Source organism: Nasonia vitripennis, chromosome 3 (assembly GCF_009193385.2).
Source record: "Nasonia vitripennis strain AsymCx chromosome 3, Nvit_psr_1.1, whole genome shotgun sequence".
Classification (NCBI taxonomy): domain Eukaryota; kingdom Metazoa; phylum Arthropoda; class Insecta; order Hymenoptera; family Pteromalidae; genus Nasonia; species Nasonia vitripennis.
In genome coordinates this window covers 1,870,352-1,896,125 of record NC_045759.1, presented here as the reverse complement: position 1 = coordinate 1,896,125, position 25,774 = coordinate 1,870,352, and the positions used below count along the sequence as shown (strand labels likewise).

General features: G+C 37.3%; 3 protein-coding genes and 1 pseudogene across 3 annotated transcripts; 3 read left to right on the top strand and 1 right to left on the bottom strand.

The window, feature by feature from the left end:
• Nucleotides 1–427: 427 nt before the first annotated feature.
• LOC100679619 lies at nt 428–11,984 on the bottom strand. The gene is made up of 7 exons (XM_031926350.2): nt 11,952–11,984; nt 2,944–3,067; nt 2,642–2,784; nt 2,485–2,562; nt 2,224–2,412; nt 1,977–2,151; nt 428–1,633 (listed from the first exon to the last, which is right to left on the bottom strand). The coding sequence occupies exons 1-7, from the start codon at nt 11,982–11,984 to the stop codon at nt 1,035–1,037; spliced, it is 1,341 nt and encodes a 446-aa protein (XP_031782210.1). The 3' UTR covers nt 428–1,034.
• Nucleotides 11,603–22,373, top strand: LOC100122099 (fatty acid synthase). The gene is made up of 23 exons (XM_001605650.6): nt 11,603–12,002; nt 13,073–13,417; nt 13,586–13,836; nt 13,897–14,128; nt 14,198–14,622; nt 14,687–14,980; nt 15,047–15,257; nt 15,324–15,484; nt 15,546–15,863; nt 15,925–16,363; nt 16,446–16,817; nt 16,884–17,276; nt 17,362–18,153; nt 18,234–18,579; nt 18,650–18,915; nt 18,992–19,487; nt 19,557–19,756; nt 19,847–20,265; nt 20,335–20,617; nt 20,730–21,217; nt 21,305–21,556; nt 21,654–21,905; nt 21,978–22,373. The coding sequence occupies exons 2-23, from the start codon at nt 13,225–13,227 to the stop codon at nt 22,113–22,115; spliced, it is 7,221 nt and encodes a 2,406-aa protein (XP_001605700.1). The 5' UTR covers nt 11,603–12,002; nt 13,073–13,224; the 3' UTR covers nt 22,116–22,373.
• A 1,977-nt stretch (nt 22,374–24,350) lies between these two features.
• LOC116416792 (fatty acid synthase-like) lies at nt 24,351–24,771 on the top strand. Its single transcript, XM_031926493.2, has one exon. The coding sequence runs from the start codon at nt 24,427–24,429 to the stop codon at nt 24,685–24,687; it is 261 nt and encodes an 86-aa protein (XP_031782353.1). The 5' UTR covers nt 24,351–24,426; the 3' UTR covers nt 24,688–24,771.
• Nucleotides 24,711–25,727, top strand: LOC103315676 (annotated as a pseudogene).
• The last annotated feature ends 47 nt before the right edge of the window (nt 25,728–25,774 follow it).

The window sequence follows — 25,774 nt, the reverse complement described above, 5'->3', positions numbered from 1 at the left end:
ATGCACCTCCAAAAAATGTTGATTATATTGGCTTGTTATTTTTACATGATACCTTTTTTAGAAAAATGTTTAAATTTAGTACCATAAGTTGAGGCTGATAAATCTGCTTACCTAATAAGTCTCCGAGATTTATGGCCTATCTGCAAAGTGATCAAGAATATCAAATACTTGTTGAGTTTCAATACTATTTTGTCTTAATGAACCAAAGTATTACTATCCCCAGCCATTAAATGATTAATCACATCACCAATAGCGTTAATGGCTGTGTGATTTTTAGGCAATTGCTGGATCAATCGAGTTGGTTATAGACTAGGAGATGGTGACAGAAAATGTTCTCCCATTTTCTCCTGCATGCCTTTTTAAGAATTGATAACTAACCCTAAAATATGAAAGATAGAGGGGTTACGAGCCCTTGCGCGCTTGCACGCCCTAGTGGAAATGATAAATGTGAAAAACTGTGAAAATTTGCGAACAAGTGTGAAAGAAAGTGAAAGCGTGTGAAAAATCAAAATTTTATATCAACATTTGGAACATCGCTAACGAGAACATTGTCATCATTTTTTACATTTTTTCACATTATTTAACATTTTTACACATTCATAATTTCAACAACAAAAAAGTGCTTTTTTGTTGTAACACTTAGGCACAGTTTTACACATTTCCTCACAATCGTTCACATTATCCCACATTTCACATACATTATTCTTGTAACACGTATGCACAATATTGCACACTTCCCCACAAACGTACATATTATATCACATTTCACATAGGAACATTTTTAGGAACAATTAAAATCTTTTTTTACACTACTTTGCATAAAAATATAAATTTTTTTTACAAAATAAAGTACTTTTATTGGTATTCTTACATTACATTAAAGCTTCGTTTACATTTTATGTAATTTTATATGAATATAGTAAGTTTAAATTATAATATTGCTCACTAGCCTCACATTACTATTATAAAATAAAATTATTTATTTAAATGAACAACTTTTTATATTTTATAAGGAACTGAACGATTTCAGACAATTAATCTGATTCTTCTGATGGAGACGATGATTTTGATCTGTCTGTGTTCTGAGCGAGGAGATCTCTTTCGTTATTCTCGACTCGAGGCTCGTCGCTTTCTAAATCTGATCTAGAGGCTTGTTCAGATTGTGAAGAAGGAAATTCAATTGAATTTTTTTCTGTTTCCTTAGATGAAGATTTTCTAGAAGGAGTAGTTTTACTTGATCTGTCTTCTGGATCTTTACTTCTCCTAATAGCTGTAATAGCATTATGATAATATGTGTTACATTTTGCTAAATTCTGTCTTATTTGCAGTGATGTAAATTTATGAATCTTCATCCATTTGTAGAATTCTGCATCTATTGCCTCTGTTTTGGTAGGGCTAAGCTGCCTCTGGTCCATATTATCTTTGCGTCTTGCAACACATCGAGTGGCAAAGTCTTCTTTTCCATATATACCTACACACATAGCAGAAAAGAATTTACTTATTTTGTCACTTTTCATTGCTTCTTTATAGGCTGCAGAGTTACAAATGACTCCTTTTTGCAATTTCATTAGCGATGGGCTCTCAGTTTCTTCATTCGACAAAAATATCTGATCGAATTCTGCTAGCGTATCATCTGTAATGTGGATATTTTAGTTAGATATTAGATTATTAGATTTTAGTTAGATATATTAGTCGTATATATTTATTAGATATAATTGATTATATAAATAATATTACAAAAAAGATAAAATATAAATGTATGACAAGAAATGTTTTGACGCTAAGTATAATATTATTTATTATCATGTATATTTTATGTGCAAGGTCAACAGCAAAATGCAATGTTCAAAATTTTATTTGATAGACGTAAGTAATAAAAAATATTATTTTATTGGCATAACCTTATGCATTTGTTTGTAATGGATAGCAATAAAATGTGCAGCTCACACATTAATTTGAATAAATTATTTATTTACCTGCTTGAGAAGTACTTGAATTAGCAGCACCCTTTTCTGTAACTTGTTTTTCTAATTTGTTGCACTTTTCTCTCAATTGCCTTACTTCTTTCTCAGCAGCCGTGCATCTGTTTTTGTAAAAGTCTAGTTGCTGCTTGTAAGCAGAAATAACAGACTGCGTTTCTATGTTTTGTCCCTGTATATAGCAGAAAATACGAATAAAATATGTATTTGTTATTAATAGAGCTTATTCACTGCAAATACTCGCATAGTTTGGAAGATTATGTTGGCGCAGTGGTGTAGAAGTAGATGCAGGATTTATTCTAAATGAACTCGTATCACTATAGGACTCTACAATACCGGATTGTGGTTCTATGTGCTGCTGAGATTGAATATATTTATCTAAAATATTTTCATTCCTTTCTTTGGCTGCTGTCTTTTTAAAGTTCTTAGCACTCTATAATTAATAGGATTAATGTTATTATACTAGAGTAAAGGAAAAAATCAATTACTAAAATTATGCACGTACCTTTCTAGCTTTTTTTTCCTTTACTTCCTCATCTCCACTTTCTACTGCACTAGCTAACTCTGTTGATTTCCTGCTTTGCTGTAATTAATAAGTTGGATTCGAAAATCATACACAATAGTTAATTAATTGTTTCTATAACAATTAAATAAATGCACACCTTTTCAGATCTTTTGCTATTGGCTGTGGGACGTAAAGGATCGCTATTTTCTGAAGTAGCAGTTGTATCAAAAGTAATATTATTACTCGGTACAGGAAATCTTTTGGCTTTTTTAATAGCATCATCGAGTTCCTTACGATTTTCTGGAATAGTCGAAAAATTACTTGTCATAATTATCAAAAATGCAAAATTAAAAATACGCAATATAACATTATGCCCAAGGCTCTTCGTTCGCATCTTCAAGTTCAGTACAAGACGTCATTTCTCACGTATAAAACGTATTTCTTCAGGAATATGAGTACCGTATTTGCGCCTTGCGGTATTCGCGTTCTTAAAGAGTGTTTCGTGTGGTAGATTGAACAATGCTTCTTGGAAATATCCAATCACGATGCGGTTATATACAGGGGAATGTGGCTCAATAGATATCTACTTCTACTATACCAGTATTATACGTATGGTATACCTATGCAGAACAACAGTATGTATAGAGAAACGCCGCTTATATATATTTTGATATTCGGTCTGTGCACGACCGGTTTGTACACTAGCCCCTAGGCGGCGCTCACAATGCTCTTACATGCTCATAAGCATGGAGCAAGCCAGCCAAGAGCAAATCTATACATTTCTTTTCTATGCGTTTAAATTAACCGTCTCTTATAGAGCCGATAAACAAATTAAGTGTTTATTTTTCGATTCCTAGTCGTATAAGGTCACGTCTACTTTACTGCGTATGGTTTTTCTATGTGGGAGAAAGTGTAATAATTAAATAATTATACCTCCCAAAATAAGTATTAAATTTTTTGCAAGTTATAGAAAATGTGTTGATTTCATAACATAACCCAAATCCTAAGTAAAAACTCAATAGAAGTGCTACCATTTGATTGCTTGGACTAGTTTTCAAATGTAAGTAATTGAGCAACTTAGTTTTTTAGATCATGCTTTTGTAAGTGCAGTTATACAAAAATTGAAAGAATTAAAATCTTATTTCAGATATCGTGTTAACCCAAAATGTCTAAAAAAGGCACATATAAGAATTATTTAGATAGATATTCTGAGGACCCTGTACCTCGAACAACAAAATATCGACAAAAAATTAAAGATAAAAATCATACTCTCAATCTACAGTGCAACAATGATATGTGCAATGCACCTAAAGAAGAAGCGGTTGGATATATGGCCAATTAAGTCGACACTGCTTTTGATTCTGGAAGAAATAACAGTGGACATGACAAATGAGAATGTAAGAACTGCGATGGACAAATCTTGCCTTTCAGACGTAAATATAAATTATTTTAAACAATTAGTCGCAAATTGCTACACCCTAAGTGCACGATAGGGTAGAGGCAGTAGTAATTGGCCAGTTTTATTTTAACCTTATTAAATAAATTTCGGTTATTTTAGACAAAATAATTAGTCCAATACAAATCCATAGAACTTGTCTGTCCCATTGAAACTTATTTCATTGCGTAAAAAGATTCAAATGTACTTATTTGAAAGCATAAAAAAGTGGCCAACTACATGAAGGTACATGAACTTTCTGATTAAGACGAGTGGTTGGCCATTATATGAATGCAAATAGAGTTACTTTTTTGGTTTTATTTCGTCGTATAAACTTTTTTAAATTGTGCTACAGTATCCACGGAACAAATTTTCGATATTACTTTTTTCGTTTAGTCTTTCAAAACAAAATATACAGCTGAAACGGCCCACTACTAAGTGTCCAACGGCTTAAGTGGCCCACTACTAGTGCCTCTACCATATCACTAAAAGATAATGAAATATTTAATTTAATATAATACACAATAAATTTGAAAATAATTTTATTTTGTATAGGATATTCAAGGTACATATGAAAGTACTAAAGAGAATATTTCCTTGAAAACGCCTCTATGCAAATGCACTGATACTAATGTAGGAGAGGTCTTGTTAATGTGCATGAATATTACTCGGAAGCATAACACCGGCACACAAAATAAAAAAAGTTGTCTGCGCGAGAAATCAGACCTATCTATCTTTATGTTTTTCGGGCCGCTGAATTCGAATATAAGGTCAGTTAGGCCCCATCACGTCAGGCTCAAGGTCAGTTGGAGGTCAAATTAAGAAGAAAATGTTTAAAAAAATTAAAATGCCATATATTTATGTTTTTTGGTCGCTGAATCCAAATCCGGAATCAGTTTGGCCCCATCTCGTCAGGTTCAAGGTCAGTTCAAGGTCAACCTGAGAAGAAATGATTAAGAGAAATAAAAATGCCATACATTTATGTTTTTTCGGTCGCTGAATCCGAATCCGGGGTCAGTTTTACCCGATCACGTCAGGTTCAAGGTCAGTTCGAGGTCAAATTGGGAAGTAACGGTTAAAAAAATTAAAATGCTATATATTTATGTTTGGTATTCACATGGATGTAATAAAAGTTGTAATTTGTTTTGTTATCTGAAATGTTTAAGTTGATTTACAGTGAATGCTTTGGTATTGAAGTAGCCAATCAAAATGTAAACTGTATGCCACAAAAAGTTTGCAGTAGATGTTATACGATGGTAACACGCTGGGAAAGAGATAAAACAGAAAGAAACTTGAAATTTACAAAACCAATGATATGGTCTTCTCCAACGTGTCAAAATGACTGCTATTTTGTATGACTAATGCCAAAGGTTTTAACACGGCTACTAAATCTAAAATTGTATACGCAGACGTTTCTTCAGTAGTGAAACCTGTGAGAATAGAAGTCAGGGATAAAACTGTTAGTATCGAACCCATGGATGTGGACCGCTCAGGCGAAGTAGAAGAAATGCAAGTTGATGAGTCCTGTGACGAAGAAGGTTCTGAGGTTGAAGAAGAATCTGACGAAGAATCCTCAAACGAAGAATACCTGCCAGCTAGTACAAGAAAAGCTCCAGAAACCTTTAACCAAGAAGAGTTAAGTGATCTTATTCGAAATTTAGGATTACCTAAAGATGGAGGAGAATATCTAGCGTCAGTTCTTAAAACGAAAAATCTGTTAGCAAAAGGAACAACGGCCTCTTTTTATCGAGATAGAGAAAAAGAATTTAGGAATTTTTTTACGAACGAATAAGAGAATTCGTTGGTATATTGTATAAATGTTAAAGGTTTAGTCGATGCAATAAAACCGAATACGTATAAAGACGAGGAATGGAGACTTTTTATTGATTCGTCAAAACGAAGTCTGAAAGCTGTTCTGCTTCATAACGGAAACAGGTTTGCATCCATTCCCATAGCTCACTCGACTAAGCTGAAAGAGACTTATGAAAATTTAGAAATTGTATTGGAAAAAATAAAGTACTTGGAACATCAATGGAAAATTTGTGGTGATCTTAAAATTGCAACCATGATCTTAGGACAACAATCAGGTTTTACTAAAAATCCCTGCATCTTGTGTTTATGGGATAGTAGAGACAGGGTAAATCACTACGTTAAGAAAGTATGGCCAACTAGAACACATTTTGAACCAGGATCGAGGAACATTATACGTACGCCATTGATTGACCCATCAAACTATCTGCTACCACCACTTCATATCATACTTGGCCTCATGAAGCAGTTCGTCAAAGCTCTGGATAAAGATGGCGATTGTTTCCAGTATTTGGGAGAAAAGTTTCTCGCAATAAGTGAAGCTAAATTAAAAGAAGGTATTTTTGATGGTCCTCAAATTCGTACTCTATTTGAAGACGAAACATTTATCACAAAAATAAACGACACAGAAAAAGCTGCATGGCAAAGTTTTAAAACTGTTCGTGAGAACTTTTTAGGAAATAAAAAGAGTGAGAACTATCAGGAACTAGTTGAACAAATGTTGGAGAATTTCAAAAATTTGGGTTGCTTGATGAGTTATAAAATGCATTTCTTACATTCCCATCTTGATTACTTCCCTCTTAATCTAGGAGATGTCAGTGAAGAACAGGGAGAACGATTTCATCAAGATATAAGTGTAATGGAGAATCGATACCAAGGAAGATGGAATGTCAACATGATGGCAGATTTTTGCTGGACACTGAAGAGAGACATTAAAACAAATAACAAAAAGAGAAAAAGAAACCCATTGCATAGGTCATTTGAAGTAAAAAGAGTTCGTTACAAGAGAAAAAAGGAGTAAAGAAAGACATCGAGAGTTACTAAGCTAGTGGAAAAAAAGCAAAATAAGAAAAAAATATAAACGAAAGCAACTTTTCTCTGTACACAAGGAAGATATTATGTGATTAAATAAGATTTTTTACAATTTTTCGGTATCTTTTTCCATTTTTGATATGACATTTTAATCGGTTTAAACTGTTTCTTCTCAGTTTGACCTTGAACTGACCTTGACCCTGACGTGATGGGGCCAAACTGATTCCGGATTTGGATTCAGCGACCAAAAAAACATGAATATATAGCATTTTAATTTTTTTAACCGTTCTTCCAATTTGACCTCTAACTGACCTTGAACCTGACGTGATCGGGGAAAACTGACCCCGGATTCGGATTCAGCGACCGAAAAAGCATAAATGTATGGCATTTTTATTTCTTTTAATCATTTCTTCTCAGGTTGACCTTGAACTGACCTTGAACCTGACGAGATGGGGCTAAACTGATTCCAGATTTGGATTCAGCGACCAAAAAAACATAAATATATGGCATTTTAATTTTTTTAAACCTTTTCTTCTTAATTTGACCTCCAACTGACCTTGACCCTGACGTGATGGGGCCTAACTGACCTTATATTAGAATTCAGCGACCCGAAAAATATAAAGATAAATAGGTCTTATTTCTCGCGCAGACAACTTTTTTTATTTTGTGTGCCGGTGATAATCGGTATACTGCAGTATATTCATATTTAAAGTCTAAAAAAACAAATGATTCTGCCATTGAACTAATCGGTAATAAATTTGGAATTGTCACCAAAATTTGTAGCCTTAAGTATAGTGATATTACCGATATTATTATCTTTTACAAACCAATAATTGTTGAAAATACTTCTATTGTTAATACTACTGATCTAATAGTCGAACATTTAAAAAAATGCACTATGCAGTCTCAAAGGTTAAAATGTGATAAATATGATATGATCCATAAACCCTGTATATTTATGCAGTCACAAAATGAGTATTTTATTAGCACAATACCAAAAGGAGTAATGGGCTGTAGTTTAAATTAACCTAAATCTACTAATAAAATTAATAAAAAATTATAAGGATTATTAAGTTAAAAATAATACATTTTATATGATCATTTTTTTTACTTAATTAAATGTATAATAAAATTACTACTTTTCCTCTGTTCCTAAATATTTTATTATATAATTGTAAATAGCACAAATTTGTACAAGGTCTCGATCTTTTAAAGTAAGAAATAGAATATATAAATATGTATGAGTTATAATAAATATGTAAAACTGTAATTTTTGCATTTAATAAATACAAAATCATGGTTGTATGAAAATCTGAGAAAATTTGAAAAATTTAGGGAAAGTGTGAGATACCATGTATTAACGTGCAAAAGTGTAAGAAAATGGGAATAAATGTGAAAAAATGTGAAAAAATGAGTTTTGATATTTTAATATACATAAAATTAAATCGTGAGAAAATGTGAGAAAATGTGAGAGAATGTGAGAAAATGTGAGAGAATGTGAAAAATTGTGTAAAAAATATTATGAAATTTTTAATTAGTCACAAAAAATTGTGAAAAATTATGATAAAACGTGAAAATTGTTTCTATTAATATGCAATAATGTGAAATAAAGTGTATTATAATTGGTAAAATAATTTTTCTGCTTGTTCCAAAAGTTAATGCTTTTTTTTAGTTTTTCACAATTGTACACATTTACGTTACAATGTTTCACGTTTTCACACGATTTATCACAATTTTTCACATTTGTCATTTCCACCAGGGCGTCATAAAGAAAATGGCTTCTCTTTGTGTAAAGAATTTTAGTATTTTTCCGTGACATTATATTGCATGCCTTTGTAATATAACGTAGTTGGAACAAATTTAAGCTATAATCATTGATGGCATGCAATTCGCAACGGCCGACGGGGCTCAAAGGGTTACGCAGAAATGAAAAAAAAAACTAGAACATTTCCGTGTTTACAAATTGCATGCCGTTGTAAAAAATTAGTTTTTTTTATCTCAAAAATACTCTACGAAAATTGACATGCACCCCTCGTATGACCAAGGGTGGAAAATATTAGGAAAATGTTGTGAAAATTCAATACAACTTTTCCGTGATTTCAAACTACTTCTAATAAAGATAAATATTAATTTTATGACCAAATAATTCTGAAATACAAATGGCATGCATGTTGCACATGATCATTATATTATAAATAATAACAAAAGTTGCAAAAAATTTAATAAACATTTCCGCGTTTTTTATTTGCATGCCGTTTTGTATTTCATAAAAACATATTATTTTAAGTATATATCGAAAATGGCATGCGTATTAAATAACACCATCGTATTTTTAATAATAATGAAAGTTTCATAAAATATGTGAAACATTTCCGTGTTTTTAATTTACATGCAATTTTGTATTTTATAAAAAAATATTATTTTAAGTTTATAACGAAAATAGCATGCGTATTTACATCTATAGTTCAACAGAAAAACATTGTTATAAAATATTGAAAATGAAAATTTTTCAATTGTAATAATTTGTAATTCCCGGGCTCTATGATCGAAATGCCGCCTTTGCGAAATGTCACAAGGTTTAAACAATGTTTTTAAGTTAGGTATACAAGTGTACAGTTTCGTAAAAAAAAAGTTTTCAGAAAAACATGTTATATGTAACTTTTCCGTAATTTCCAAATGCATGCCATTTGAACAATACTTAATTTTTATAATTTATTGACGTTAGCAAATTTGGCATGCACAACAGGAAGTTGTAAAGTAGTGGCATGCATGACGAAAATTGCAAAAAACGCTGTTATAATTTCCGTGACTTTATTTTGCATGCCATTCAATATTTCATTAAAAAACATTATTTTAAGTTGATACAAAAAATGGCATGCATATTACACAAGCCTGACATAAAGTTTTTTAACGAAAATAAAAATAAGGAACATTTCCCTGTTTCTGTTTTTTGCATGCCTTTTTGTACATTGTCTGTAAATATTATTTTAAACTTCAATAACAAATGGCATGCATGTTTATTGATAAAAAATTACTTAAATAAACAAAAAAACCGCTGCCAATACATTGGTACGTGGCTTTCTTCAAACTAAGTTATTGTTTCTATTATTAAGTACTCGGGTTTACTTTATTAAATAACTGAAATATTTTATATAGTATATTGTTAGTTCCAAAAAAAGTCGCGTAAAATAAAAATTTTTTTTTGGTGATTTTGAAATGCTTGTAATTTTTTATTTAAGCATACATTTCTCTCCTTTAATTTACATTTTAATTGTTTAAAAGGTTTTGCTTCAGTTATCGTGCGACCACAAAAAACGATTTTTTTCAATTTTTGATTTTTTTCTCAAGATATACTTTGTGAAATGACTTGAAATTTATACGAAATATAGTTCTTATATATCTCTTATATATCTCTCTATCATTATGATTTTTTTCAGAGCCTTTCGATCTTTATTAGCCGAAATATAACATGTTTAAAAAAACACTCTTTTGTGTATAACTAAAGAAGTACAAAAGCAATTTAGAAAATTCAAGCAGGAAAAGATAGATAATTGTATGCTGTTTTAGATTAACAGCGTTTTTTGCAATTTTAGTCATGCATGCCACTACTTTACAACTTCCTGTTGTGCATGCCAAATTTGCTAACGTCAATAAATTATAAAAATTAAGTATTGTTCAAATGGCAAGCAGTTGGAAATTACGGAAAAGTTACATATAACATGTTTTTCTGAAAACTTTTTTTTTACGAAACTGTACACTTGTATACCTAACTTAAAAACATTGTTTAAACCTTGTGACATTTCGCAAAGGCGGCATTTCGATCATAGAGCCCGGGAATTACAAATTATTACAATTGAAAAATTTTCATTTTCAATTTTTTATAACAATGTTTTTCTGTTGAACTATAGATGTAAATACGCATGCTATTTTTGTCATAAACTTAAAATAATATTTTTTTATAAAATACAAAATTGCATGTAAATTAAAAACACGGAAATGTTTCACATATTTTATGAAACTTTCATTATTATTAAAAATACGATGGTGTTATTTAATACGCATGCCATTTTCGATATATACTTAAAATAATATGTTTTTATGAAATACAAAACGGCATGCAAATAAAAAACGCGGAAATGTTTATTAAATTTTTTGCAACTTTTGTTATTATTTATAATATAATGATCATGTGCAACATGCATGCCATTTGTATTTCAGAATTATTTGGTCATAAAATTAATATTTATCTTTATTAGAAGTAGTTTGAAATCACGGAAAAGTTGTATTGAATTTTCACAACATTTTCCTAATATTTTCCACCCTTGGTCATACGAGGGGTGCATGTCAATTTTCGTAGAGTATTTTTGAGATAAAAAAAACTAATTTTTTACAACGGCATGCAATTTGTAAACACGGAAATGTTCTAGTTTTTTTTTTCATTTCTGCGTAACCCTTTGAGCCCCGTCGGCCGTTGCGAATTGCATGCCATCAATGATTATAGCTTAAATTTGTTCCAACTACGTTATATTACAAAGGCATGCAATATAATGTCACGGAAAAATACTAAAATTCTTTACACAAAGAGAAGCCATTTTCTTTATGACGTGCAAGCGCGCAAGGACTCGTAACCCCTCTATCTTTCATATTTTAGGGTTAGTTATCAATTCTTAAAAAGGCATGCAGGAGAAAATGGGAGAACATTTTCTGTCACCATCTCCTAGTCTATTAATTGAATGTCTTCAGCAGAATCGCGTCACAAGTCATGGCAACAGCAAGACAGATTATATTCAGATTAATTTCGCATTGTTTCGTCGAGATTCTCGGGGTCGCGCGAAAGGCTAAGTGCGGCGAAATGCGAGAACAGGCGCGAGCCCGCCTGATAGAGTGGGAGGAGCGAGCGAGGCTCGACGCTGGCGCGGTTCGAGGATTTTTATCGCTACGATAAAGAACCACCAGCACTCGAAGCGAGCGGACTTGTGTCAGGAGAAAGTTTCGTGTGAAACCGGTTGAAACCTGACGATTCGAACTGAGAGAAGAAGACGTTGACGGGAACCAGAGGAGTCAATCAAAGCTTCCAAACACGATTGTTGCAGCTTTCGGCACGTGTCATTTATCAATTTTCGAGGGACAACGTCGTTCGCAGCGCGCGTCGTCTGGCGGCGCCTTTCCGGGGGCGGGCATTTCGTGGAACCGCTTCAGTTTGCTGAATTCTACGTCGCTTCATCTTTCCCTTTAATCGCAGGTACGGTTATACGACCGTATTAGTCTATTTAGTAAAGGCAATTCAGAACTATTAGTCGTTAGAAACTTTAACATTATATATATATATATATATATATATATATATATATATATATATATATATATAAGCGGAGGCGGGATGTCGAACATCCTCGGCCCGAATTCAAACACTCGTTTAACTCGCGTGCATTTTGTTGTTTTGGCGGGATGTCGAGCATCCTCAGTTCAAGTTGCGTCACATCGTTCTCGTATCCCTTGTACGTGCGATATACAGCAGGATAGAGTCCTCAGCGGCGGCCATGAAGGTCAATGTCTCACGTTCGCGGAATTGTAATTCTATACTCGAAAGACAGTTGAGTCTACTCGCAAATAACCAAAATTGTTAACTATGAGACTTATTTTCAGCGTAGCAGTTAAGAAAGAAATTTTTATCGTTAAATTTCATTGTTGCGGTCTTCTCTAATTTGAATCGTTAATAAAGAAAATCTTTGTATTGTACTCTATAGCGAATTACCGCGTGTGATAAACAATAAATGAACACTAATTCTTAAAGTTATTCAGAGTCAGATAGTTTATTTTTTTGAGTCAAATTAATTAGCTCCCTTCTTTTGTGATATCTATATATTATGAGATCTAGGTAGGCAATATACTTTAAATTTCTAACTAATTTAGAATTTGAAATAATGCAGATTTTTGTCTCGATTCAATGAGGAGAGGAAAGTCTGTGATCGCAATAATTCACGCATTATAAATAATTTTTTTAATTGTGAAATTATACTAACGGGATTTATTAAGCAACTGGTTCTGTGAAAGAATCGATAAATCATTCAGATCACTACCAAATCCATGAATTCTTGCGTAGCTTCTTTTGTTGTTAGCGTCGAACTATTAGATTTCAATTTACATTTTCTAGTGGGAAACTACCGGTGGGAACAAGTGGAGGGTTATAAAAGACCCGCTAATGCATTCGCGTAGTCTTTAAGAAACTACGGGGTCACGCATGACTAAAGTGTACCATTCACCGTCATCCGGATAAGTGGTGAATATTCTCAGCGGTTTTGTTGTTTTTAGTGCAACGTCCAACCTTACTCATCGAATTGACTGGAGGGTCTCGTCGAAGAAGCAGTTTATCCTGTATGCTTGATGTGGTGTGCAATAAGAAAGCCATTATAGACTGAACGAGTTTTGTGCGAAAATAGCGAGTTGAAAGTTGAATCTGAGAAATGGCTTTCAACGCAGGGATTAAGCCGGTAGAGGCTTGTCCTCGCAAATTGGCGAAGATTCCGCCAGAGGAGGAGATCGTTATCAGTGGTATTGCTGGTCGCTTTCCGGAGTCGAATAATGTCAACGAGTTGCACGAGAATCTGATAAACAAGAAGGACCTGGTTACTAGTGATGATCGTCGTTGGAAAATAGGTGAGTAACATCTCCTAACGCATCAGTATTCAAACAGTGCAATAAAATACTGCGTATCATGACGACTGTGCCGTGAGTGTTTACCCCTTTGATCACGCAAGTCCAGAATGCGTTTGTCGGTCTTTTTGAAACTTGTCATGAAGCAAAAAGCATAATATTCTGTTCTAGATCACCCGGAAATTCCTCAGCGCGTAGGGAAAATAAACAATATCGAAAAGTTCGACGCTCTATTCTTTGGCGTGCACTTTAAACAAGCTCACACGATGGATCCGATGTGTCGGATACTGCTGGAACATGCCTACGAAGCCATCATCGATGCTGGCATGAATCCGAAAATGCTGCGCAACACAAGAACCGGCGTCTTCATTGGCGCTTGTTTTTCCGAATCCGAAAAAACTTGGTTTTACGAGAAATTTCAGGTACATATACCATAATGCGTCACGAACCTTCCCACGATAAACGAGATCAATTTTCACCAGGTCAACGGATTTGGTATCACTGGATGCGCGCGTGCTATGCTCTCCAATCGTATTTCCTACTGGTTAGGTTTGACCGGACCGAGTTATACCGTCGACACAGCTTGCAGTTCTAGTCTCTATGCAATGGAACACGCATACAGAGCGATAAGGGAAGGTCATTGCGACGCGGCTATAGTTGGAGGAGCTAATCTTTGTCTGCACCCCTTTGTTTCAATGCAGTTCTTCAAATTAGGTACAGCTAATTGATCGTCAACCGAGTGTTTCCCTTTCCACCTATATTTACGAAAAATTCCTCACAAAGGCGTCCTCTCTACCGACGGCCGCTGCAAGACGTTCGACGAGACTGCCAACGGCTACGTGAGATCCGAGGCCGTATCCGTGGTCTTTCTGCAAAAGGCCAAAGACGCGAAACGCGTGTACGCGACATTCGTCCACGGCAAGACCAACTGCGACGGCTTCAAGGAGCAAGGCATTACCTTCCCCTCGTCCCACATGCAAAGCATTCTACTGGACGAGTTCTACCAGGAATGCGGCGTTCCGCGCTCCAAAGTTAGTTATGTCGAAGCACATGGAACCGGGACAAGAGTCGGTGATCCCGAGGAAATCAAGGCCATAGACAAGGTCTTGGGCAAGGATAGGACCAAGAAGAATCCGCTGCTCGTCGGATCCGTCAAGACGAATTTGGGACACAGCGAACCTGCCTCGGGATTGGTTTCCATTACCAAAGTACGCCTGTAATTCAATAGATTCATAGTATCGTTCGAAAAAAATAACAATTTTCCGTCCAAAGGTTCTTCTGGCTATGGAAAACGGTGTCATTCCACCCCAAATCAACTATACGCGAGCTCGTGAAGAGATAAATGATATTTTGGATGAAAGAATCAAAATCGTGACAGAACCCACTCCGTGGAAAGGTGGATACGCTGGAGTGAATTCCTTTGGATTCGGTGGTGCCAACTGTCATATTCTGCTGAAATCCAACCCCAAGGAAAAGGTCAACAATGGTGCGCCTCAGGACGACCTGCCGAGATTGGTCCTTGTGTCCGGGCGATCAGATGAAGCTGTGGATCATGTATTGAAAGATGTGAGTCTATAAAATTTTTGTATAAGCTTCAACAAAGACTGTAACTCTACTTACGGTTATATGTAGCTTGAAAGCAGACAAGCTGACGTGGAGTACATAAGATTACTGCACGACATTCATTCGGACGACATAAATGCCCACCTTAGCAGAGGTTACACAATTCTGCCACCGCGTGGAGTCGCTGAGACTCCTATGAGAGAAATCAAACCTGCCTCGGGTGCCAGGAGGCCAGTATGGTTCGTCTTCGCAGGGATGGGATCTCAATGGGCTGGAATGGGTAAATTGCTCTGTTGGATTGTCAAATCACGCAGTTGTTAACGTTGTTTTTGATCATTTTTGTTAGGAGAAGCCTTGCTGCGTATACCAACCTTCGCTGCATCCATAAAGAAATGCGACGCCGTCCTGAAACCTCATGGTATCGATATTCACCACGTGATAACAAACAGGGAAAAAACAGCCTTTGACAATATATTGAACTCGTTCGTTGGAATCGGCGCTATTCAAGTATATTTTTGCTTTTTGACGATGGTTTTGAATTTTAACTGCATCTAAAAAAATTTTACAGATCGCTCTCGTCGACGTTTTGAAATCGGTAGGCATCGAGCCCGACAACATAATCGGCCACTCAGTGGGAGAACTGGGTTGCGCCTACGCCGACGGGTGCTTCACTGCTGAGCAGATGATTCTGGCAGCTTACTCACGAGGTATGGCATCCATTGAAGCTAAGGTCGTCCACGGATCCATGGCTGCTGTCGGTCTCGGCTACAAGGATGTGAAAAATCTATGCCCGCCGGACATCGAAGTCGCCTGCCACAACTCCGCCGAAAGCTCGACCATCAGTGGACCCGCAGAGTCCATGAAGGCCTTCGTTGCTCAGTTGCAGGTACGGAATCGAATAGTTAAAAGTCTTTTGAATTATGTAATAATTACATGTCTCTACATAGGCCAAGAATATTTTCGCGCGTGAGGTGCCCTGCAGCAACATTCCGTATCACAGCCGCTACATCGCTCCAGCCGGAGCGAAATTACTCGAGTCTTTGAAGAAAATAGTTCCTGATCCAAAACCGCGCAGTGCGAAGTGGCTAAGTACCTCAGTACCGATCGACAAGTGGGGCACACCGGAAGCTAACTATTCTTCTGCCGAGTACCACACGAACAACCTTCTCAACGCAGTACTGTTTGAGGAAACATCGGCTCTCATCCCGAAGGATGCCATCTGCATTGAAATCGCACCTCATAGTCTACTCCAGGCTATTCTTCGACGATCACTGCCTCCTTCTGTGGCGAACATTCCTCTGACCCAGCGTGGTCACAGAGATAACGTCGAGGTACTTCTGCAGGCCTTTGGAAAGATGTTCAATGTGGGTTTGCAGCCGCAATTAGGTAGATAATATAAGATTGTTTGAAATGTTTAACGTATAAAATGTGGAAACACACGCAAAATATTAAAACGTTATTTGAATAGCTAATTTGTATCCACCCGTGGAGTACCCGGTAAGTCGCTCTACACGAATAATTTCACCGCTTATCAAGTGGCAACACTCGGAAGACTGGTACGTCACTTCATTCAAGTCGCATCAAAAAATCACGTCCGGCGAAAGAATAGTCAAGGTTTCGCTGTCGGACACCGAATACGAATTCTTGGCTGGTCACGTGGTCGACGGGCGGAACCTATACCCTGCCACTGGTTATCTTCAGCTTATTTGGGAGACCCTCGGTATGATGCATGGCGAATTCTTCGCAGAGCTTTCCGTCGTTTTTGAAAATGTCAAATTCATAAGGGCAACGAATATCCCGAAAGATAAGGAAATCGAGTTGACGGTGATGATTCAGAAAGGTAGGTTCAAGAATTTTTTTTCTTATCCCTGCACATAGAAATATTGCATAATAAGTCTATCTTCAGGAACTGGAAGGTTCGAGATAGTGGAGGGCGGCGCAGCAGTGGTCACTGGACACGTTCGCGTAACTAAAAATCCTGCTGCTGAGAAGATAAAGGTACGCATACCTGTGAGCCGTGAAGAGGAAATACTATCGATGCGGGACGTCTACAAGGAGATGAAGCTTCGAGGTTACCAACATCATGGTCTCTTCCGCGGCATAGTGAGCGCAACGCGTGATGGATCGAAAGGTCAGATATCTTGGCAGAGCAACTGGGTTGCCTTCATGGACAATATGCTGCAGATACAGATCTTAGGTATGGACACTCGAGGATTGTTCGTTCCTACATCCATCAAGAAGATGACGATCGACACTGGTGAACATCTCAGTCATTTAGAGTTTGGTACGATGGATAAAGGTATGCATCACCATCTCAACGGGTGACAATCCAATCGAAATATTAATTGCGCGAAGTACCACAATGACTGCAATGATTGTTTCAGAATTTCCGGTTTACTACAGCAAACTTCATGAAGTCATCGTATCCGGTGGCATAGAAATTCGAGGCCTTAAAGCCAGTGCGATCGCTCGCAAAAAACCCGCCGGTGATCCTGTCCTCGAAGAGTACAAGTTCGTTCCATTCGTCGACAGGGCCGAAGTGAGTCTTCGTGAGATCTCTAGACTTTCCACTCATATAGGCTTCGAGAACCACCAGGGTATTAAGGTCAAAACCATCGAATTCATAGACGAGACCGACCAAGTTCCAACGGACAAGCTCCTTTCTCCCTGGTTCTCTGAGTCTCTCGGTGACTTGCCTTTGATCCAAGCTGACATAGGTATCGTTAGGGCAAAACACAAAACGAAAGACGACACTTTACCAGCAAACGTACAATTGGTCGATCCGAAGAAGCTCACTGCTGACGGCACATCACTTCTGGCGGTTGGTCATCGATTGTTGTCAAACGATCGTGCGGAAAATTTGAGATTGCTGCTAGCGGAAGTGAAACAGGGCGGATTTGTCTTGTCTCGCGAAAATGTCGATGGTACAAAGAACGTGGAACAAGCTGCGCAAGCTAAGGGACTGCGTGTCATTCTAGAGAAGAAATCTGGAAAAGAGCTGTTTGTACTTTTGAGAAAACAAGTAAAACCGAGGGAAAGAGATGTGGTCATTAAAGTTGACAATGATAAATTCGACTGGGTTGACAAAATGCGAGAAACGATGTCGGCAGAATTGGAAAAAGAAACCGCCACTAATACAAAGATTATTTTTGTTGGACAAGGAGACTTTGAAAATGGTATCTGTCTTTCAATATAACACTTGAATTCATGATCAACGAACGCTCGACACAGTTTCTTTTGCAATCGATTCTTTCAGGTTTGATGGGTCTGATCAACTGCCTGAAACAGGAGCCTGGCGGTGAAATCGTTCGTGGTATCCTCATCCAAGATCCCAAAGCTCCAGAATTTTCTGTACGAAATTCTCTGTACGCCAAGCAGCTGGAAAAGGATTTGGCGGTATGCGTTTTGCGCGAAAACGGCGTCTGGGGCTCATACAGGCACTTACCTCTGCCACCGCTAGAAGCCAAACCAACGCAACACATCTGGCTGAATCAAACAGTACGCGGAGACCTGAGCTCGCTGAAATGGTTCGAAGGACCGATTCGCCCAGAAGATAAAAACAAGGATTTAGTTCACATATTTTACAGCGCCATCAATTTCAAGTAAATTTCCATTCGGCAAAAGTATTATACGAAGACTATCAGACGTTCTAACAGTTGTTGTAAATTTCAGAGACGTCATGCTGGCCACTGGTAAACTCGCTGCCGAGTTAGCTGCTAAAACCAGGCAAACTCAGGAGTGCATCTTAGGTTTCGAGTACTCTGGTATCGATGCAGGTGGTAAACGAATAATGGGCCTACTTCCATCTCGTTGTATGGCCAACCTGGTACTTGCCGATAGATATCTCTCCTGGCAAATTCCTGACAAATGGAGTCTCGAGGAAGCGGCTACCGTGCCAGCCATTTACGGAACCTGCTTATATGCTTTGTACACAAAAGGTACCTAATAACCCAATAAAGCTGCATCAACTCCGAAAATTATTTTCAGGGAAATAATGAAGAACGCTTTGCATAGGTGGAATGAAGAAAGGTGACACGATCCTAATCCACGCTGGAACTGGTGGCATAGGTCAAGCAGCCATTTACCTAGCCCTCCATGAGGGTTGCGAAATCTTCACAACGGTGGGAACACCTGAAAAACGTCAGTTTATAAGCAAACACTTTCCCCAAATCCCTGAGGATCACATCGGCAACTCTCGTGATACTAGTTTCGAACAGATGGTAATGGACAAGACGAAGGGACGAGGCGTCGACATTATCCTCAACAGTCTCGCCGAGGAGAAACTTCTGGCTTCTGTAGCTTGCTTAGCTTGGGGAGGCCGATTCCTCGAGATCGGCAAGTTCGATCTTTCAGCCGATAATCCCCTAGGTATGGAATGCTTCCTAAAAGAGGTCAGCTTTCAGGGCGTGATGTTGGATCGGGTGTTCGATGCACCGGATGAAGATAAAGTTTTTTTGACAGACCTTATGAATGAGAAGTTGAAGAAAGGAGCAATAAAGCCGCTTGTAAGGTAATGCTTTTGGATGTTATTGACTATATTTTCACGGCTGAATGCAACGAAATTTATTTTATAAATTAGGACTGTCTTCCCGAAAGAAGAGGCGGAAGAAGCCTTCCGATACATGGCTGCAGGAAAACACATTGGTAAGGTGCTCATAAAAATTCGCGACGAGAAGGAAACTATTGATAAACTCAGTCCGGCTATACCACGGTTCTACTGCCCGCCAAACCGCAGCTACGTTATTCTAGGAGGTCTTGGAGGTTTCGGACTAGAATTAGGTAATAATTTTTTATCATTTTTATATTTGTTTAGAAATTTTTTAAAACAAAAGAAAATGGCAATATCCTTCACGATTGATTATTTTATAGCCGATTGGTTGGTCTTACGGGGTGCTAAGTACTTAGTCATGACCTCCCGTGTGGGAATTCGCAACGGCTACCAGAAATTGCGTATAGATTTGTGGAAGAGTTATGGTGTAAACGTGGTCGTGATCGCCGGCAAGGAAGCGTCTAATCGCAAGGACTGTCAGGCTATACTAGAAACAGCCGCGAAAATCGCTCCAGTAGACGGAGTATTTAATTTGGCTGTGGTGCTTAAGGATGCACTATGGGATAACCAGACACCTGAGTCATTCGAGGAGTCCTTTAGATCCAAGGCCTGGGCTACAAAGCATCTTGACGTCTTGACGAGGAAAGTGTGTCCGGTATTGAGGCACTTCGTGGTCTTTTCCTCAGTTTCTTGCGGCAGAGGAAACGCTGGTCAATCAAATTATGGAATGTCAAACTCTGTAAGCTTATCTATCCGATAATTTTTTTTTTTTTTTTTAACTTGTAATTAATTACGCTGTTTGGCTCAGGTAATGGAGAGAATTTGTGAAAGACGAGCAAACGAAGGCCTACCAGGTTTGGCAGTACAGTGGGGTGCTGTTGGGGACGTAGGTCTGGTTGCAGACATGCAAGAGGACAACAAAGAGCTCGTCATAGGTGGTACCTTGCAGCAGAGGATAACATCGTGTCTTCAGGAACTCGAGGGATTTTTACAGCAGAAACGACCCGTTGTATCCAGTATGGTGGTTGCCGAAAAGAAGACAGGTGGGGAAGGTGCCCTAAGCCTCGTTGATACCGTTCTCAATATTATGGGTAAGGCAAATACCGTACCTAACTACAGTTTCGACTAAAACTTCCAATAATACAAATTTTATTATAATAAAACTCGACAATAATTTTTTTATACTTATTTGTTGTAAAATAGGTCTCAAAGACCTGAAAGGTGTAAGTTTAAACACTTCACTAGCTGAACTCGGTATGGACTCGATGATGTCCGTGGAAATCAAGCAGACACTCGAGCGCGAGTTCGAAATCTTTCTCGCAGCACAAGACATCCGTGGCCTCAATTTTACAAAGCTCCAGGAGATGTCAGAGGTCGAAGAAAAAGCCGCCGAAACAGTTGCTGACAAAATTGTCACTGAAAACGGCGATAGTGACATACTTACTGGTATGAGGCTGGTTCTGAAAGTCATCGGTAACAACATCAATCAAAATTCCGAGCCGTGTTTGAAGCTATGCACTAGAGAGGAACAGGGACGAATCGAAAGCTTCTTAATTCCTGGTGTAGAGAGCGTAGGTCAAGTATTTATTCCATTGGCGCCCAAACTCAGGTCGCCAACAAACTGTCTTCAGTTAGGTGTCAGCGATCACAGGCACAAGACAGCGTTTGAGATGGCGGATTACTTCCTACCGGTAAAACTTACTAATTTATTATTTTGTTCGTGCCAATCAACATTAATTAAATCCATTTCACTAAAACAGACAATAACATTTTTATAGTACGTACTTGAAAAGAGCAAAGACTCGAAATTCTTGATAACGGGCTATTCCTTTGGATCACTGATTGCGATAGAACTTGTAAGAAAATTAGAAGCTAAAGGACTCACAGGCCAACTTATTCTTATTGACGGTGCCCCATATCAATTGAAAGCCATCCAAGTTCATCAGATGAAAGGCACGACCAAAGCGGATTTAGAAAACCTGGCTTTATCCGAAATTATGCATGTGACATCACCTACTGCCTCATCACAGGTAAACCAAACTTTTATTTTAATAATGATAAATAACAAATGGAAAAAAAATCAAAGCTAATTTCTTTTATAACTACAAACTCATTTGTCAAACACAGCTTACCGTGGGGTTGGAAAAATGCTCAACCTGGGAAGATAAATTACAGCTTTTTACGAAGCTCTGTCCCCCAGAACAATTAGACGTGACTGAACAGTTCCAAAAAGATTTTTGTACAGCCATTTATGTGAGAGTGGCAGCTATTATTGAATATGACGTATCAAAACTAGCACCTATCAAGTCTCCCATCACTCTACTGAAGCCAACAGCTCCGACTATTCGATTAGATTTAGAAGATTATGGCCTTTCAAAAGTACGTTTATAGTTTTTCTATTTTTAATCGACTAAAGTATTGTTCTTTTTTCCTATTCAATCAAATTTACAGATAACAAGCGGCAAAGTCAGCATACATTACATACCAGGAAACCACGTCACAATGCTCGATAACGACAATGTTGCGTATGTCATCAATGGAGAGCCTATAGAAGATCCGCGATCATTCAAAGCAGAATTAGGCAAATAATTATTGATCAAAATACATGAAAACTTCATCTAATATGTAATAAATCATCATTTAGTATTTATTTACATCGATGACTGAGAACATATTATAAACTCATTTCATTCTAAAAAATGGATCGTCTCCGTGATGCGCATAGATTAGTTAAAAAATGATACGGTTTAAAAGAGCAAACTTACAATATTAAAAAGTAGGTAACTAGTAATATTTGTCTGAACTCTCTTAGAACATAGTAATAAAGAAGTTCGACATTGTTAATTAGTTTGACTCACTCCCTCTCGCATTAAGTATCGCTTAACATCCCAATTGTACAGATTATGAGTACTACTGCCGGGCCATTCAGATACGCATTTACATGATGTTTGCGGTAAATAAATTACTAAATATACTGTCTTCACCATGCCGATGAACAATTGTCAGCCTAAAAGTGTAATTCAATCAGTAACTGGAAAGTAAGTGATGATATTTTGATTTTCGCTAGTTTATTAAAAATTAATTATCACCAATATTTTTTAAACTTTTTCGAACATTAGGAAATTAAAAACATAGAAGGTAAGACAAAACTTATGCATAATACATCTTTTCCACCGTCTCAAAATTGACGCACAACATTGGCCCGGCAGGTATTTTTAAGTACCAAATAAATTTGAAATTTAATTCTCCTGACAATGACCCTGTCAACATATACAAATGAACTTATAAAAGGCCCCACTCGCGTTCACTTACTTTCAGTAGCTTGACATCCACTTGCCCCACCTTCGCTCAAATATCTTGCCGTCCTTTTTCGAAACCGAAAGTATTTTGCGTTAATGGTGCGTGAACAGAAAGAGGCACGTATTTGTCTTACTCGGACACCTTTGCTTCTAAAAGTGTGTTTGTTGTAAAGAAAAAGCTAGAAATATGTCTTCTAATATGACGACCGAGACCGAGTATCATCCTCGAAAAATACGGGAGACATTACCTGGAGATGAAGTTGTTATCAGTGGCATCGCTGGTCGGTTTCCGGAATCCGATAATGTCGAAGAGCTTTTGAGCGCAAAAGATCTTGTCACTGATGATCATCGTCGCTGGAAATTAGGTTAGTCATTGTTTGTATTTATGAAAATCTATAAGTGCGTAAATAGAAAAACGCAGCAAAATATCTAAGTAGTAAACTCTGCTTTTGGTCAGACATGATACTGTAAGCTTTAGTTGTACTGTGTATTTTCATTTAAAAAATCTTAACTGCACCTGCAACGTAAATTAGAATGTTTTACTAGAGTGCATTTCTATATTGTTCTAAATTTTTTTTTATTTAGAGCATTTTTAATCTCTATGTGAGATTAATTTGCATATACATAGTGTAATTATTTACATGTTATTTATAATACAGTTAAATTACATGGTTAGATATTTAAATTACAGTTTTTTAAGAATTCGTATATTGTTTTACATACTTTGGTTTTCGTGTTACATAAGACAGAGTTTATATTGTACGGAGGATCTATTCCAATATATTGAAGTGTTTTTGTAAGTTTAGAGCGGTGTGTTTCAAATAATGGGCACATCCAAAGGACGTGGTCGATATCTTGCTCTTCGTGACTGCATTGACATTTGGGATTCTCGATTACATTGTTCTAAATTTAAGCTATATTTGCAAAAAGCTATGCGCAGCTAAAGATACAATTAACAAACAAAAAACATGTATACAAAAATTCATTTCAATTCGATTAATTTATTCGCGGCAGGTGCGTCCGGTATTCAACGATTGACATTCATATAAATCGTGTTTTATTTTGTAATGAAATTCCAAGGAAATATTGTAAACACTTTACTTATCCATGTTTTTATATACGCTCTAAAGAATTAAAAGAACAAATTATAACCGCTTGATATTAATTTTACATTCAGCTTATAATAACTCATCAAATTTATTTATAATTTTCAGACCACCCCGCTATACCTCAAAGAACGGGAAAGATAAACAAGGTCGAGAAATTTGATGCACTCTTCTTTGGCATGCACTTTAAGCAAGCTCACACGATGGACCCAATGTGTCGCATGCTGCTCGAACAGGCTTATGAAGCTATAGTCGACGCGGATGTAAACCCGAGGCAAATAAGAGGTAGCAGGACGGGCGTGTTTATTGGTGCCTGTTTTTTGGAATCCAAAAACACATGGTTCTACGATGAGTTACAGGTATTTTTTATAAATTAAAATATAATTTTTTATTCAAGAAAAAAGAAATTCATGTCAGAATATTAAAGTCGTAATCGTACAATCGAACAATGTTTTTTAGGTCAATGGATTCGGTATTACTGGATGCGCGCGTGCTATGCTCTCCAATCGTATTTCCTACTGGTTGGGTGTAACTGGGCCAAGTTATACTATTGACTCAGCTTGCAGTTCGAGTCTTTATGCAATGGAAAATGCCTACAGAGCGATCAACGAAGGACTTTGCGACGCAGCAATAGTCGGAGGCGGAAACCTCTGCCTTCATCCCTACGTTTCAATGCAGTTCTGCAAACTCGGTATGAGCAACCACTTTGAATTGATTATGGATTCTATTGCGAATCCATTGCAATGGAATCTATAATCAATTCAAATATGCTTAATTGAATCATCACATTAGGTGTGCTTTCATCTGACAGTCGCTGCAAATCTTTCGACGAATCGGCCGACGGCTACGTACGCAGCGAAGCTATCTCCGTTGTTTTCTTACAAAAAGCGAAAGATGCTAAACGCGTTTACGCAACTTTTGTTCACGGTAAACTCAACTGCGACGGCTTCAAAGAACAGGGTTACCTTTCCACCGAGTCAGATGCAAAGTGTCCTGCTAAAGGAGTTTTATTTGGAATGCGGCATCCCACCGACTCTAGTCGACTCCGTCGAAGCTCACGGTATACTGGTACGAGGGTCGGCGATCCTGAAGAGGTCAACGCCATCGATAAAATCTTCTGCCCGGAGTGCAAGACACCGCTAAAAATTGGTCCTGGTAAATCGAATTTCGGACACTCTGAACCCGCCAGTGGACTGTGTTCCGTTGCGAAGGTAAGCACTTGATCCGAACAAACAAAAACGGCCTGCTTAAACTCATTTTTACGATACATTTCTTTAAAGGTAATAATAGCAATGGAGACTGGTGTTATTCCGCCAAACTTGCATTATAAACGCCCGAGAAACGTCGTAAAAGCTCTTGAAGACGGAAGGATTAAAGTCATTGCAGAGCCGACTCCGTGGGATGGTGGTTACGCAGGAATCAACTCGTTTGGTTTCGGTGGCGCGAATGCTCATATACTGCTAAAATCAAAATCAAAGGAGAAAGTCAACAATGGAGCGCCGAGTGACAACTTACCCAGACTCGTAGCAGTATCTGGTCGAACGGAGGAAGCCGGTGCAGCAATAATCGATGATGTGAGTTCTTTTATCGTCATGGCTTACCTATTACGAACAATTATTTTCTATTAGTTTCACGTAATAATATTGAATTTCAAATTTTTTACAGCTCAACAGTAAAGCAGTTGACGTGGAATACGTGTCTCTGCGAAATTCTCGTTGGAAAATCCATTTTATGCTAAAGAACTGGAAAAAGACTTAGGAGTGTTGGTACTTCGTAAAAATGGCACTTGGGGGACTTACCGACATTTGCCGCTACCAGCACTTAAACCGATACCAGTACCCCA